Genomic DNA, 17,058 nt, shown 5'->3' with positions numbered 1-17,058 from the left:
TAAATGGCCATCTCATTAACACTGCCTATGTGAAAATTTTGCTGCGGCTTCTTTTCTATCTTTTTTGTATCATGTGGCACGTGATTAAAGAGAAAATTTGGTGAGCAGCTTGTTTCAACCTCTACGTGGCTAAATTGCAAATATTAGGATTCTTTAAAATAAAATAAAATCATTTCTACTTTATGAATTGATATGACTGGAGAAGATAACAGACCCCATTAAAAAGAGGCAATATATTGCGACATCGAATTTTGTTAAGGAACCTCAATTGATGTGATATTAATTCATCAAAGAAAAATTTAGTACACATCTTGGGTGCTCTTAGGAAAAGTTGATTTGACAATAAAAACTCATTAGAAAGAATGGTAAAAAAAAAAAAAGAAAAAGAGTATCTCGAGAAGATATTTGTTGAATTGCGTTATTGTAAGTTGTAACCAAAACCAAAAGCAATTCTTTCGTTACCATTTATTAAAATATATATATATTTTATAAGAAACAAATAAAAATTATAATTGGGTTTCAATGAAATTAGTGTCGATTTTTGAATGGGACATACTGCCCTCATGAGATGGCAAATAATCAGATCGGTCGGAGGGTAGAAAAAATAGAGTAAAAAGAGGGAGGGAATGTTGTTTGGGGGAGATGCAGAAAAGCAGAGAGATAATGATGATGAAAACACCCACCACCTTTTTTACTCCAAATGAAAACCCTCGTCCTCCTACTCAATAATAGTTTTTTCAACTCTCTCTCGTTTGATCTCTGGAGATGGGAGGTTGTTGCTCCAAATCCTGCCTCTGCTGGTGGCAATCTCATTTCCCAACTGTTCTGGAGTCCTCTGATCTGGGTACCCATTCCATTTCATGCCCCTTTCCCTTTTAGGAGGATTATATGCTTCTTCCATTCCATCCCTAAATTTTACGTCTTTTTGTTCATTTCGTTGTTGTTGTTGTTGTTATTATTTGTAGAGAATGGAGAGCGGGGGGAATCGTTGCCTGGGTTTACAGAATATAACTTGGAGCAGCTTAGTGTTGCCACCTCTGGATTTTCGGTTGAATACATCGTCTCCGAGCATGGAGAGAAAGCTCCCAATGTTGTTTACAAAGGAAAACTCGATAATGATCGTTGGATTGCCGTCAAGAGATTTAACAAGTCTGCCTGGCCCGATTCTCGCCAATTCCTTGTTAGTTCCCCCCCACCCATTCACCATTCATTCTTCACCCTTCATCTATTTTCATAATGCATTGAGTTGTGTTGTGTTGTGTTGTATTGTATTGTATTGTAGGAGGAAGCCAGATCAGTTGGTCAGCTAAGGAATGAGCGATTGGCGAATCTGATTGGATGTTGTTGCCAAGGCACTGAGAGATTGCTTGTTGCAGAGTTCATGCCCAACGAGACCCTGGCCAAGCATCTCTTCCATTGTAGGCTTCCATTTCCTTAATTACGCTTCCAAGTTCCAATACAATTCTTTTTTTCTTTTTTTATATATATAAAATCAATTAGTAGATGCATTGGCAAATTCTTTAATTTCATTTAAGATTTAAGAGTTATAAACTTTGTGATGGACAAAAGAACACTCTTTCATATTCTTGTTTGGAGTTCAACTTAATATAGTATGTGGCAGATTTTATCATCCTCATGATTGGTTGTTATTTGGTTGAATTGGATTAGGGGAGACCCAGCCCATGAAATGGGCAATGAGGTTGAGAGTTGCATTGTATTTGGCACAAGCTTTGGAACATTGCAGCACTAAAGGACGGGGATTGTATCACGATCTCAATGCCTATCGAGTCTTGTTTGATCAGGTCAAATTGTCTTTTACATCCCATCCCTTCTCCTAATCTACTTACTGTTCTCCGTCCCCTTATTTTTTTGTGAATCTGCTACTCCCACTTGACAGGATGGTAATCCCAGGCTCTCATGCTTTGGCCTCATGAAGAATAGCAGAGACGGAAAGAGTTACAGTACCAACTTGGCTTTCACCCCTCCAGAGTACTTGAGGACAGGTAATTACTTCTCCTTTACAAAACTACAAGTCTTTGATTTTTTTTATAATTATTGTTGCTGATCTATATATGTTTTACCATCTTGATTTTGATCCATTTGACGGTTTCACAACTTGAAAAAAATTTCAACAATTGTAGTTTATGTCAAAGCTTTAGTAAGAAGTTCTGTTTTGGTTGATCTAGCCTTGTTAAGGCCTTCTATTGTCATTCCACCTTTAACTAGATAAATAACCATAAGCCATTCTTCTTGAGCTTCTTTGACCACTTTCACTAAAGGGCACTTTCTTAGGCCACTGTTGTTGGACTTCTTTGGTGCAGATTTTTTTTTTTTTTTGTGGTACTAGAAGAGCTTAATTTAGCTTTTTGTGGTAAGTTCAAAGATTTTTAATCTTAGAACTTCAATATGTATGGAGTTGGTTTATAGACTTATAAGCTATTAATTACTTGTTTACTAATTTTCAATTTAATCTCACCTAGGTGTTCTTTTCTTTTCCTACTTGACAGGAAGAGTCACACCAGAAAGTGTAGTTTACAGCTTTGGCACTCTATTGCTTGATCTTCTTAGTGGCAAACATATTCCCCCAAGTCATGTGAGTTCCCTTCCACTCTGTTAGCTCCGATTGAAATTTGTACATTCCAATGGAAGATTCTTGGCTATAAGACCAAAAAGAAAAAGGGGGTTTGGAATAGAGAATTCAGACATCAATTTTTAAAGCACCTAGACCTTCAACCATGAAAGCCTGTAGTCATTCCCAAGTTTAATTGTCAGAAACTAATCAGCTTCAGAGCTTCTGGTGCAAAATTTTCCTCCACATTGTTGTTCATATTATATTCTAAAGATCTGATTCATGGGATTGACACTTCCCTTATAACTGTTTTCCAGGCACTTGACCTGATACGTGGTAAGAATTTTCTGATGCTGATGGATTCTTGTTTGGAGGGTCATTTCTCAAATGATGATGGAACAGAGTTGGTACGATTAGCTTCTCGTTGTCTACAATATGAACCTCGTGAGAGGCCAAATGCAAAGTCTCTTGTGACTGCTCTTACTTCTCTTCAGAAGGAAACAGAGGTAAAACATTGTTATGGCAACAATCAAACATTTTTATCACAAGAAGCAATCTCTTTGTAGTTGGTCAATAATACATAATGTTTTCTAAGCTCATGAACGCAACAAATGTTGATGTTTTGTTACACACTGAGAGATTCCTTTCCATGAAAAAATAATGAATTTGTCAATCTGCCTTATTACTTTTAAATAAAATTATTTTTTGAATTCTCAATAAAATTTCTTTTACCTACCATTTTTTTTTTAATGAAAACTATTTTTGTTCCACTGAGACCCTATTCCTTTTTTATGGGTAAATTTAAACTCTATGTTGCACCTATGATACTCTTTCGCTCCCTCCATGTGGTACAGATAATTGTTATTAAGTAGAAGTTAGGCTAGTATGAGTCTATGAGAAATTTCCGTTAACTAAATTTGGAAGGAGATGCTATTATTACTGATTTGTTTTTCCCAAGTAGGTGTCAAATGCTAGTAAATTTGACAGATAAAGGTGCTATATTTGATGATCCTCTTTTTTAATCATAATTCTGAATGGCAGACTTTTGTTTTTAAAAGCTGTTGTGCACTTTTACTGTTGCAATAGACTGCTGGAAAGTATATATCATATAGTTTAATCATTTACTTATTCACAGGCTCCATCATATGTTCTATTGGGTATTCCACATGGAAGTGAATCCTCAATGCAGCCATTGTCGTTAACACCTTTAGGTGAAGCCTGCTCCAGAATGGATCTCACTGCCATGCATGAAATATTGGAGAAGGCTGGATACAGGGATGATGAGGGGATTGCTAATGAGGTTAGCAATTTCTTTATCTGAATTCCTTCTTCGTTTTCACTGGCCTTTATCTCTATACGTCACATTATTTTGCCTTATTCAGATAAATAAATTAATAAATGCTAGTAATTGCCAGTCACTTCAGGTACCTCATAGTTTCCATCTTTCAGTCTGTCTCCTTTTGAGAAAACATGTATGCATTGGGCATTTTTTATTTATTTATTTATAATAATAATATCATGTGCTTATTTTCTCATTCATCTTAATAGGGCATGTATTCCTTGATTCTTCTCCAATTTTTTTGGTTTCCTCAAGTTCAATTTCCCTTGGATACTCAAGTTCGATATTGCTCAACTCCTGATGTTACTCATTATTGCTTGCTCTGTAGCTTTCTTTTCAAATGTGGACGGACCAAATGCAGGAGACGTTGAATTCTAAGAAACATGGAGACACTGCTTTTCGAGCAAAAGATTTTGCGACTGCCATTGATTGCTACACTCATGTAAGTCCTTAGCAGGAGAACCCACCAAGCTGTGTAAATGATTATTAGCCATGTTAGGGTTTGGCTTTGCATTTTAGAAATGTAAATAAGAGATGAGCTGCTGGACATAGTGATCTTGGTTAAAATGTGACATTTTCATATATTTACATGAAAATTTAGATAATAACATCTTGTGTGGATATTATTTAAATATGCCTTTTAGCCTAGACCAATAGAAATGCATTTGTAAATATGTACCATATACTTAATGCTAAGGGACAGCAAATGATGAAATGAAATCTTGTCTGTAGCTTTATTTACATCGTTTATGTTCTTGACCATGAAACATTTTCAGGAAATAGTTTCCATGTCACATAGTTGTCTAGAACTGAATTAGATTGACTACTTGAGGAATTCTCCAATAGGTGCCACTTAATCATGATTAAGGTTGAGTTGAAGGGGTACCTCATCCCTTATAACATTAAAAACCACAAGGCTTTTTTCTTTTAATATAATAAGACTCCCATTAGTTCGAACTAACAAGTCATGGTTTTCTAGCTAAGAATCCTTAGGTGAGTTTCAAGTTGCAACAGCTTAAGCAGCCCCCTCTAGAGTTTGATCTGTTCATTCATCATGTAATGATACAAACTATTTTTTGCGTGTCTTTTGTACAGTTCATTGATGGTGGAACCATGGTATCACCGACGGCATTTGCTCGGCGCTGCTTGTCTTACTTGATGAGTGACATGCCACGAGAAGCCCTTGGGGATGCAATGCAAGCCCAAGTCATATCCCCTGAGTGGCCCACAGCCTCCTATCTGCATGCTGCTGCCCTTTTCAGCCTCGGGAGGGAAATTGATGCCCAAGAGGCCCTTAAAGATGTCACAGCCTGGGAGGCCAAGAAGAGCAGAAGCTGAAGGTGTATAGTATTTTTTATTTATTTTTTGGTCTTGTGTTTTGCGCCCCCTTTTTTCTGTATCTATTTTTTTTTTTAACCTTTGTATTCAAGTTTTTGTCAACCTAAAGGATTCTTTTGATAATTTATTATTGCTGTTCATGTTTATGGAATCTTGGAGGAGCTCCGATTGAAGTCTTCATGCCAGGGATGGGGAATAATCAAATTCTGACCTATGTTAGCAGTCGGAAAACAGTGATCATAAGGATAAATGAGTTTGGCAGTGAAATTATACAATTTTCCTCATGTTTGTATGCAGACTTTGTTTATTGTGCCGTGAAAAGTTCAATTTATTGCCCCCACCAGATGGTATGAATGAATGTTCTTAATCGCCAAGTTGCTTTAGTTCCAGTTTCTCCACTCTCCGTAAGTCCGTTGAGAGTGGACTTACACCCGCAAACCAAACCTTAACTGGTTTGACAGGGAAATAAGGCTCTGACCATCCTCCAAAGTCCCAGAATTCCAGATTGCCATAAAATAAAATAAATCCACTTTTGGAATTTTTTTTTCTTCCCTTTTTGTTAAACATCAAGCATGCTTAGCCGTAGTAGTGTAAGTTGTCAACTCTCGTTCCTACACCATGTGTTCATTCTCTAACTTTCTCCAACGATTAGTATTTACAGACAGTCACTGATTGGTTGTGCTCAACGAATGTGTTTCACATCGAGGCCTTATCTGAATAGTGGGCAGACACAGACATCATCATCTGGATGGGACATAGGCAGACTGTTATGGAACTGTAGGCTAGAAGAATCGAATCAGGTAGATTGTTAATGCCTGTTTCATTAACTGAAGTGAGCCTGCTTGAATGTCCAAGCAGTGGTTTAGATGCCGTCCCTTTGCGACTTTGACCAAGCTTCCCATAGGGAAGCAGACCAAACTGTAGCGTGAGGAATGGGAATAAACCAGAAGGGATCGATGTATTGCTTAAAATGGCGAGCCTCTTCTTTCATTCATTGTGCTCAATTGGAGTGAAACTTGTCTTTTTCTACTTTGATTGAGTACTGTTAGAAGATCCATTTTACACTCCACTAGAGTATTTCATTCATTCCATAATGTCTCAAAAGAAAGAAGAAATCCTACTCATCTTGAGTCATTGGCGGGTAACCTTTCTTCTTCTACTTGTTTCTTAAGTAATGGGCATAAACCCAAAAGGGTTGTGCTTTGAAAGAGAAGTTTGCTAGACCAAGATGACTTTGGTTTCATCAGAAAGAACAAGGAAATAGAGTGGGGTTGTATGAAAAAAAAAAACGAGTAACTAAAATATAAAATAAAAATTCCTAACAGGACCTTACTATCTATCAATGAATGTAGCCAGAAGCCTACAAGTAAAAGAGGAAGAATACTAATTTTTATAAAACCAAAATTTCATCATCTCTGCCAATTTTTAAACGTAACCAACAAATTGGGATGAGAGTGAATCATTTTTAGTTTCACCTCTATGCGCATTCTGGACCAATTGAGTACCAAAATGTCCAGAGAAAATGGACTACTACTGGCTTGTAAAATGGGAGCAGACTAAAAATTAGGGATGTTAATGGATAGTCGAAAATTCGAATTCTAAAAATCGGATATTATACAAATTTTTTGGATATTGGATTCGTATTCGGATAATTTTATATATTCGAATCCTTAGCGGATACGGATTTGGATATTAACATTTCGAATCCAATAATGTCCGATTCAAAATAATATATAATATATAATATAATATATATTATTTTATTTATTTTTTAAATAAATAATATATATATATTATTTTATTTGATATATTTATTATATATTGGTGAAGATGATCCCTATGGTGAGGAGATCATCATTACCAAAAATCAGCCCATTCCAAAACTTCTAACCCCATAAAAAATGGTTTACAAAAAATGAACAGTCCACGATTTTTCAACTTGTAAACGTGGGGTTAGAAGTTTTGAAATGGGCTGATTTTTGGTGAGGATGATCTCCAGTCCACGATTTTTCAACTTGTAAACATGGGGCTAGAAGTTTTGGAATGGGCTGATTTTTTGTGAGGATGATCTCCTCACCAAAAAACAGCCCATTCCAAAACTTCTAACTCATGTAGGACAAAAATGGTTGGCCAAAATGTTTGGTGTTGAACGGGACTCATATATAAATATATAGGGATTAGAAAATTTGTTGGCGAATTTTGGGGTGGGATTGACATGGAAAAAACTGAATTTTATTTATATATTTTTTTAGCATCCACTCGTCAAAAATTCTAAAGGCACCTAGGAGGACTGAGCCAACTCGGTCAACTGAGGTGACTCGGTGGTCTGAGTCGACTCATAATACTGAGTTAACTCGTTGAGTTGACTCGATCACGGACTCAACTCGTGTGGGCAGAGTCAACTCAGTAAATTGAGTTGACTTGGTGAATTGAGTCAACTCGTTTGACTGAGTCAACACACTAATCTGAGTTGACTCGATCATTGAGTCCAATCGTTTGACAAAGACAACTTGATGTGTTGAGTCAACTTGGTCAATGAGTCACCTCGACTAGTTGACTTGATGGAGCACCTTGTTTTATTAACGAGGGCATGCTTTTGGAACGTTAAAAAGTTGTACATTTGACTGCTTGGCCATAGATGAGTTGAATAATGACGAACATGCACAAAAGTGTGAAAAAGCAATAAATGGTTAAAATTTTACTAACATTCCTACTCGTTGTGGCATTCCATATAATAGTGAATTATAAAAAGGATTTGCAATTGCAATTGAATAAAAAATTGTTAACCTCAAGAATTGAATCATAAATTATGAGAATTGGTAATGATTTTTTTTTTTTTTAAAATATCTAATTTGATGATTATGTTGTAGCATTTGCATGTAATGTAATCAGTTGTGTCAACGGGTGAAAATGTGGGAAAGGTTCGGGTTAAGTTGACTCAGACCCTGAGTTGACTCGGTCCCCCAAACTAACTTAATGGCAAGCCACACATGCAGTCACATTAAAAATATTCATAAAAAGTTTGAAAACAAAAAGAAGAAAAAAGAAACCCTTTAAAGATGATCAGCACTCCCATGGTCCATGAGAATATGCATGACCCATTTCCTGCCAACCAAACCCACCAGGGCCGTCTGGGATCAACAGGGCTGTGACCCACCTCCTGTCACTAAACTCCGAAATGTGAATAAATCTGCCTTTCACATTGCTATCCCCCTCGGCCACCAGAACTCTTCCTTTAAACACAGCCTTGCTCCAGATCTTCTTACCATCATTACCACTTGCAATCTTAATCAACTCATTCCCGAGCCAACGAGCCTCTTCCAGCAAACACCAAAACTTCACCATTTTCCTACCCCTTTCAATAATATTTACTCCCCACTGGTGCTTAACCCAGCTCGCTTTAACTTCAAACACCTTAAGTTTCACCTGGATTAACTTTGTCCCTCCGTTGATTGCACAAACTCATTGGTTATCTTCTTCAATTTCTTACGATTCCTTGTCATAGTTGTAGAGCTTCTTTCACTTTCTTTGCAGAACACCATCAAGAATCCTAAAATGGTGTTCATAAAGTTTCACTTGTGGAACAACAATTTCCTAATCATTTTGGGAGCAAATTTGGTCGCCACAATGATACATTCACTAAGCTCCCCTTTCGCTAAGATAGACAAAATATCGAAGTAGAGAGAGGACCACCTAACTTGATAGCAGGTTACATATCACCAAAAGTATAATTGTGTTCGTCACACACACACACACGCCATAAACACTTCCAAACAAAACTCAAATAAACAATGCTCCACTTCTCCCTTTCTCTAGTCTTATGCTTACAAGTCAACGGTCACTACAATAAAATTTGGTTATAGCGACGGTCGTGACCGTCTCTATAGTTAAATAACCGTCACAAAACCCTATAGCGACAACCCTCACGACCGTTGCTATAGTTAAATAACCGTTGCAAAACCCTATAGTGACGACCCTCATGGTCGTCGTTGCTCGTTGCAAAAAGCCTCATCGCTATTTGTATCACCGACAGCCAACTGTTCAAAAAATCGTTGTTGAATGCCAAAAGGAATTGGACCTATAGTGACAGTGGCTAGACTGATTTTTGGTGATGATGATTTATATCCACCCATTCTAAAACTTCTAACCCCATCAAAAGAGGTTTACAAAAATCGTTTGTCACAATTTTTATCCCTTGAACTGACTCGATTATATATAAGAAAAGAATACAAATCTTGGTTGGTCGAAGTTGTTTCTAGAAGCAACTCAATGGTGACATCTACATATTTTGATGATGATAATCTTGACGATTCTTCTGAAAATACATTAGAAAACACCCTAATTACTACGATATCTTTTAGAGTCATTTTCTTCTCCTTCCTCGTTTGAATTACATAGGTGAGAATAGGTAACCTTTCTCAATATTAAAATCAACGATTGTTGAACACTAATTTTCCTTTGATTTTATGTATGGTCAACGGGACGGGTTTTGGCTCAGTCCATCATGGACAAGGTTGGATCAAGGTTACTCAAGTTGTTATTTAGGAACCAAACCACGAATTAGTTTGAATTGAACCAATTTGTGGTATGGTTCGCACTAAGTTCGTGAAATGCAACGTACCCAACGAAATGCATCGACTTATTGTAAATTTTTATATACCCCTTTCCATGTTGATAATATTTGAGATGGTCCCTTAAAACTTCTAAACAGATGCCATGCCCTCTTTGACCTTGGTCTTTATTAGAGATTAATGAAAAATGACCAAATGCCCTAATCTTCAATCTAAAATTACAAAAAGCTTGAGTTTTTTCTTTCCAAAATCTACCATTTTCAACCTCTATATTGTTTACCCTACTGTTTTTTTTATGAGTAAGCTGAACTTGAACCCATGACCTCAAAGTTGATTTGCAATGTGTGGACATGAGATTTTTTTTCGAATATCTCTCCTATTTTGGGGTTTGGAGTTGCTATTATTCTTTTTGTAAAAGGGGTGTGAATGGTCACCCGGAAAGTAATATTTGAAAAATCATTTTTTATTAGTGATTCTCATACGGATAAGGTTCATCGGTCCACCTTTGATCTAGGTAAGAGGGTATATATTAGGGAGTAGGGAAAGTGTTAGGCACCTTACTCCCTCCACCGTTGGTGGTAACCTCGGATTTGGTCGATTTGAAAAGTAATAAAAGGAAAATTTGAAAAAAATCCGATTTGTGACCTCGAGTGTGAGGGACTTTGATTTTGGTTTAAACTGTTGAGGGCCTCCTTATTGAGAAATGGACTTTCTTATGACTCAAACCTTTTGTGATGTGTGCATAAGTATAGAGAAAGGGGTTAAGTAGAAGAGGGAAAATGGAGGGGAGAGAAGGGGGATTATTTGTTTCTTTCGTTTTGCCTAAAAACCCATCTTGTTCTTGTCTTGATCTTCTTTTATCTTCCAAAGATGAGTCTTCTTTTATTTATCTTGGGTGTGTAAGATTTGATAGAGAATTGAGAGAAGATGATGCTTGATTTGAGAGTAAGTGGTGTTTGACTTGAGAGTGAGTTGAGAGAGAGAATTGAGAATTGAGAGAGTATTTTTGAGAGAGAGAGATTTTATTCCTTTTTTTATCTCTTTTTTTTTTCTAGTGGGGGGGATTGTGTTGAAAATGGGGGAGTTTTATAGAGTTTTGGGAGTTATTTTTAGGGGTAGAATTGGGTAAAATAATAAAAATGAGTAGAATGGTTTGAGGCTTATGAGAGGGGGGTGTGTGAATTAAGGGTGGTGGACATTTGTAGAAGTGGGTTTCAGTAGGTCATTTGTGATCCAAATGGGTTGAGTGTTAGGTGGAGTGAATTGAGTAGTGTTTGGTTAAGAGAAAGAGGGTGTAAGAGAGTGGTTTGTTGATTGAGTGTTTAATGAGTTGAATGAAGTGAATTTTGGTTAGAAGAATGAGTTGTGTAAACGATATGTGATTAAGTTTTGGGAAGATGAAGGGTGTGGTGACATGTGTAAAAAAAAAAAGTGGAAATGACGTGTTTATATGAGTGATTGGAGAGAATGAGTTTGAGTTTGATTTGTGAAGGTGAGTTTGTAGAAAATGGTGAGGGTAGATTAGAGAAAGGTGTGGGTTGAGATGGGGGTAGGTAGTTGAGGTGATTGTGATTTTAGGGCTTGTGTTGAATGGTTGGGCTTGGGTATGTTGTTTAGGTAGTTGGTTGAATAGACATGGTAATGAGTTTTTGATCCAATGGGCTTTAGGTGGTAGGTTGCATAGGCATAGTAATGGGTTGAGTTAAATTGGGCTATGATTGGGTTGGGTTGAGAATTGTAGATGAGTGGTGACGAGTCTTTGGTTCGTGGGCCACATGGGAAGGTCCTTAAACCATTTATTGAAAGAAAGAGAAATTTTTTGAAGGTTTGGGCTTCGGGGACTATTATGATTTTATGAGTTTGGGATACTTTGCATTGAGGGCCCCGCCAAATTTGGGTGTCTACACAATATGTCAAAGCAACTTAGCTATGGGTCTAAGCTCTACCCTACTCTTCTTTTCAACTTCAAATTCCCTTATCTCTATCTAATCCTACTAATCAAATTTGTTCTAGAGTGGCGAACTATGAAATTGAGCAAACCTACGAACTAGGTAACATTGGGTTGGATGGTATAATTAGGCTCATTTAGTTAGTGAACGAGGCTTTTGAATTTGGTAAATTGAGTGGCACGGCCCATTAACTTATTATAATTTTTTGTATGCATATAACATATATGAAATTTTTTGGACTTGCTCGGCCTATCCCATAAATAGGCCCAGATGGATTGGCTGGGCCAGGCTTCGGCTAAGATTTTATGCACAAACTTTATGATTGCTGCTATGACCTTTTATCATTGTCGATCCTCAATTTCCCCCGACAGCCGAACTGATGAAATGCCTGCCTGAGACACTAATCGGTAATATGACACATTTATTAGGGTCATTTTGGTCATTTAACGAACAAAAAGCCACTATTTTGTTTCCCGCCTCTTCACCTAGATATATAGAGGAGTTTCGAAGATCGAAGTCAGCTCCAATTAACCGCCATTACATCTTTCTACCGAACCATCGATTTCCACACAAATATCTCAAATTTCACAAAAGTGAAACCAGGCAAGTTTCATGGATCTTTCTCCTCTTCTTCTCCCTTGATCTGAATCTTAAACGAGAAATTATTCCTTCATTTTCTACCTCGATCTCGAAATTCGTATTAATTTGTTGAGATCAAGGCGAACTTTGTTTAATTCGAAAAATGCATCTCTCATCTCAGTTCTAAATGTTTCAGTAGTGGAATCTCTAAGAAATGTATGATAATAGATTTTTTAATGAGGTATTCTTGTTGATCTGTATAAATAGTTTGTATATTATGATCTCTATATGGTATAATTTAGATCTTTGAATTTTGTATGATTTTTAGTGATTTATCATTCATATTCAATTTTGACATTTAAATCCTTCTGTTGGAACCAATTTTTTATGAATTTGTGGATTGGTGGAATTTCAACTTAATTAGGCAACTGCATCAATGGAGACTTAGTTTGGATGTTTCAGTGCCGAATTGTCATAGATCTGGTCATAAATCTAACTTTGTTGTGAAATTAATTCCATGATGGATTATAATTTATGTTTGCTGTGGAAAATGAGTTCATCTGCTACTTTCCATGTTTTAGCTAAGTATTTTCATACAACAAACATTTGATCATGAATTATTTGACGATCTTTGAGTGTTTTATAGGATTATTTCATTTTTATCTAAAAATGAACTTGACCTAAGTACCAGACTTTAAGGAAAGTTCTTCATAAACCTAGTTACCGAGCTTGTGATTGGAATCACAAAATCAGCCACTTAAGTTTTTTGATCTTTGAATTTTGTATGATTTTCAGTGAATTATCATTCATATTCAGTTTTGACCTTTAAATTCATTGGTTTTGAACAAAATTTACATGAATTTGTGGATTGGGGGAATTTTCGCTTAAATAGGCAACTGCATCAATGGATCAATTAATTTTTGATGTTTCAGTACCGAACTGTCAAAGATCTGTTCATAAATCTAACTTTTTTGTGAAACTCATTCTATGATGGATTATTATTTATGTTTGTTGTGGAAAATGAGTTCATCTTCTATGTTCTCCATGCTTTAGCTGAGTATTTTCATATAATAAACATCTGATCATGGTTTACTTGATGATCTTTGAGTGTTTTATAGGATTATTTCATTTTTCTCTTAAAAATGAAATTGACCGAAGTACTAGAGTATAAGGAAAGTTCTTCATAAACCTAGTTAAGGAGCTTGCGATTGGAATCACAAGTTCAACTACTTAAGTTTTGATGATTATCGTGGTTTTCTGTGAAATCTAAGTGAAATGCTTTGAGTTTTAATTTTTTTCCCATCATTTTTATGATTATTGGAAGTTCTGATGACTTTTTTGTGTTACCTGGGTTTAATCTCGCCTTCACCTACTGATTGCTAACCACAAAACTGTTTTTTTTTTTTTTTTTTTCATTTTCTTAATCCAAAATGGTGGTCATCATCTGGCATTCTCTTATGATTGTAGAGGTCCTGCAAAAGACCAACCTATTCACATAGATGGAGTAATCACAGAAGTAAGTTGTTTCAACTACTAAATCACAAAAGAAAAGTTCACTTCTAGGTATGTTCGTTTATGCTTTTTAGTTCAAGATATTTCTTAAATAATCATGATATGTTCTTTGCTTTATTTGTCTGTCATGAAAACAGTAGTAATTGGTAAACTGAGTAAGAGTTGAGTGTGTATGTACATTTTGCAATGGCATTACCCATGGTTGAAGTTGACAATGTTGGGCATAGTTTTGGAGATGGATTGTAGACTAAGATTAACTGTTTGAATGAATATTACTTTCAGAGTAATTCATTATCACTTGAATTCTAACTTTCAAACACTGAAAGATCATTGAGTTAAAGAAATTTCATCTTTTAGACTTCGAAGTGAAGTGAATCCTGTGCTGATACTCGAGTCCATGTGAAACCGTTGAAGAAATTGAAACTGATTTCTCAGCTCCTGGAAGGCAATGTCTGTGACAGAAGATGATGCAATGGATTTTAACAGTGAAACAGTTCCCAAGGGCAGAAACAACAAATTGAATGCGGCATCAACTCCACAAAAGAATTATTCTCTCAGCAACAAAAGAATTGTAACTGTGCGTTCAAGTCCTACAGATGAAAGAGGGTAATCCTCTGTTTCACTAATTTTTTTTTCCTAGAATCAATTTTACTGTCAGGGTTCATATGATTTCACGTGTTACTTCTAGAGGAGGGATTTTAAATTTAGTGTTGCACAAGCTTGGACTCAAAATGTTGAGTCTTCAAAGTTACTTGATGGAGCTGTAATGAAAGGAGTAGCTGTTAGACTGGGAACTGCTAAGATTACTTCTGGGTGAGACATCTTTACTTGGAGTTTCCATTCCACAAAAGTTTCATGCCTTAATTTCTCATGGTTATGGCTAAGTTAATACATTGACTTGAAATCTAGGATAATGTTGTTTTCTTAAAACATAAGACTTTGGATTTCCTTAATACCTTTCCTTTATAAGTTTTCTATCGGTGACAAGGGAGAGTGATACGTGGTAGGAGAGAAAGAAGTAGCAGAGAAAATGTCTAACTTAATTAAAACGATCACAGAATACTTGGTCAAGGATGTTTTGGGGTCATTGAGGGAAAAAAAGCTGAAAATTGGTCGGAGTAGAACATAATATATACTGTGTAGGCACTAAGGAAATAAAAATGCTGTTATATACAGTGAAGAGTCAGCAAAAGAATTCTAACAATCACCAATTTGTAGCAGTCCCTGGGATTCAAGTTACATGAAGTGTTTGCCATTATTAGGATTTAATTCTCATGTGCAATATTATGTGGAAGACGGGAATATATGTCCTCTTTGGATCTACTTCTCAGATTATGGTCTTGGGATAAATGAATTTTTCTGGGGATTTGTTACTATACCAGGTTATTTATTTTTCTATTTTTTCACTGACGAGGTTTATAAATTATGTGGTTTGCAAAGAAAATGTAAAAAACGCTTCCTCGATTTCTCAGTAGCATTTCAAAGCTACTATAATATTGGTTATTAAGTTACAACTACAAGGGTGGGGTGGTGGCTTGCTTACATAGTAATTGATGAAGAACTTCTCAACATCATATGCTTGAGATAAACATTTCGAGTCTGATGTGAGTTTTTTGCAGCTCCCAAGTTCATTCTTCCAGCTTACCCGAACAGACAACTAAAACTGGCACTCCAAAATGCATCAATACTAGACTTTTATTGAGCATTGCACCTACTATAAACTCCAAGAGTATCTCTGTTGAAAGGAATAGAGTTTCTCCTCTGAAATTTGGCAATAAGATACTTGATGTCACTGGCTTGAAGGTTTCATGGTATAATGTCCTTAAGTTTATTTCTTGTTCTCTATATGTTTCTACTTCTACATACTTTTGTAGTGAGAACTTTCCTTGATGACTGGATGCTTCTTGACACAGGCCTATAAAATCATCACATTCTTCAGTCCAAACAGAAGCCAAATCATTGAGGCACTCAAAGGATAATAGAGTAATGCATGAAAACACATCACCAAAGATGGATAGTGTTGTTAATGCAGAGAAACAAGGACTATTAAGCCCATCAATGAAGCGGAAAACATTTGAGGTATGTTTTCTTTACCATTCCTTTCTAATCAAGATGCCTTTGGAAAATTTTAACAGGTGCGACATTCATGTTTTACTGTTCTTCTGTTGCTTCACAATTTTTTTTTCATGGTACTTTATTTTACGGAAACAACACACATACATAAATTCATAATCACCTTTGATCCACAAAGCATTTCAAGATGTTTGTAAGCGAAAGAAAGATGGATGAATTACAATTGTTAGTTGCTGTCACCATAAATTCCACAGCTGGTGAAATGAGAAGCAATGGCTTTGGAATAGGTGGAGAATCCAGAAATAAGAAAGCAATGTGCTCGGGAATATCTGAGCTATAAGAAACACAGAAGTATATTTCTAAAGTGCTTTCAGAACATTGGGATGTTAGAAGTGGAATATTTTAAAGAATTAGAATCTCCTATACTGACAGATCGCCAAGGTTTAAAATATCATACCGTTTCAGAATGTATCAGTTGATACATACTGTTATTTGAATGTTCTGGTCTGTGTTGGTTTGTGTTGAAATGTTTTGGTATGTTCTGTTTTGTCTCAGGATGTTTCGTCTGAATCATTCCGAATCAAACTATAACATAATGAAATCAAATCAGAAATTAAAAGGAGATGACAAATTAGAAACAGTGACTATTCTAGGGGAACCATTTCGATGAATGTTTTAGTTTTTTCCCTTGATCAAAACATTCCTCCAAATCGAAATTTTAAACCTTAGTTCTTGTTGTTTTCTGCACCTATAAATGTCTTAACTACTATGTCTGCTACAGTTTTTTTGATTTTTCCACCCCAAATTGTAAGAAGCATATATCAGTATTCTTCACACAAAGTAGAAATTATTACGTGTTCAATGTTCATGTTTATTTAGACTTCTCGTTTAAATCATATGTTGCTCGTCCTACGCCTATTCCTCCATTTATTCTATCTAAATCTCTTTGGGTGTCCTTTCTCATAAATATTTCTGGTAAGCTGTATCTTTAGTTTTAGATGATTTAGTATCTGTTAGGCATCAAACGCAGATCCAGTGGCTTTATATCAATTGAAACGAATTACAGAATCACCTAGTTGAAGCAAGTAGCTTGATATTCTACTTGGGAAATGTAGGTATTTTCGATAC

The 17,058-nt window shown here is 35.9% G+C and overlaps 1 protein-coding gene and 1 long non-coding RNA gene across 3 annotated transcripts; both read left to right on the top strand.

Annotated features, from left to right (window-relative positions):
* Positions 1 to 518: 518 nt before the first annotated feature.
* On the top strand, positions 519 to 5,426 carry LOC147395189 (serine/threonine-protein kinase BSK5-like). Of its 2 annotated transcripts, XM_086450784.1 has the most exons (10): positions 521 to 844; positions 966 to 1,180; positions 1,283 to 1,418; positions 1,669 to 1,802; positions 1,898 to 2,003; positions 2,508 to 2,593; positions 2,887 to 3,075; positions 3,705 to 3,869; positions 4,237 to 4,350; positions 5,004 to 5,426. In XM_086450784.1, the coding sequence occupies exons 1-10, from the start codon at positions 766 to 768 to the stop codon at positions 5,244 to 5,246; spliced, it is 1,467 nt and encodes a 488-aa protein (XP_086306910.1). In that variant the 5' UTR covers positions 521 to 765; the 3' UTR covers positions 5,247 to 5,426. The 2 variants fall into 2 exon arrangements, with proteins under 2 accessions (XP_086306911.1, XP_086306910.1); XM_086450785.1 differs by lacking the exon at positions 3,705 to 3,869 and having other exon boundaries at positions 519 to 844.
* Positions 5,427 to 13,956: 8,530 nt separating this feature from the next.
* Positions 13,957 to 16,725, top strand: LOC147395188 (uncharacterized). The gene is made up of 4 exons (XR_015181020.1): positions 13,957 to 14,463; positions 14,546 to 14,670; positions 15,477 to 15,668; positions 15,771 to 16,725. It is a non-coding gene; the product is annotated as an uncharacterized LOC147395188 (long non-coding RNA).
* Positions 16,726 to 17,058: the final 333 nt, after the last annotated feature.

This window comes from Akebia trifoliata, chromosome 8 (assembly GCF_017979445.1).
Source record: "Akebia trifoliata isolate Shusen 1 chromosome 8, ASM1797944v1, whole genome shotgun sequence".
Lineage (NCBI taxonomy): Eukaryota > Viridiplantae > Streptophyta > Magnoliopsida > Ranunculales > Lardizabalaceae > Akebia > Akebia trifoliata.
The sequence above is the reverse complement of the archived record's forward strand: the minus strand, read 5'-3'. Positions and strand labels throughout refer to the sequence as shown.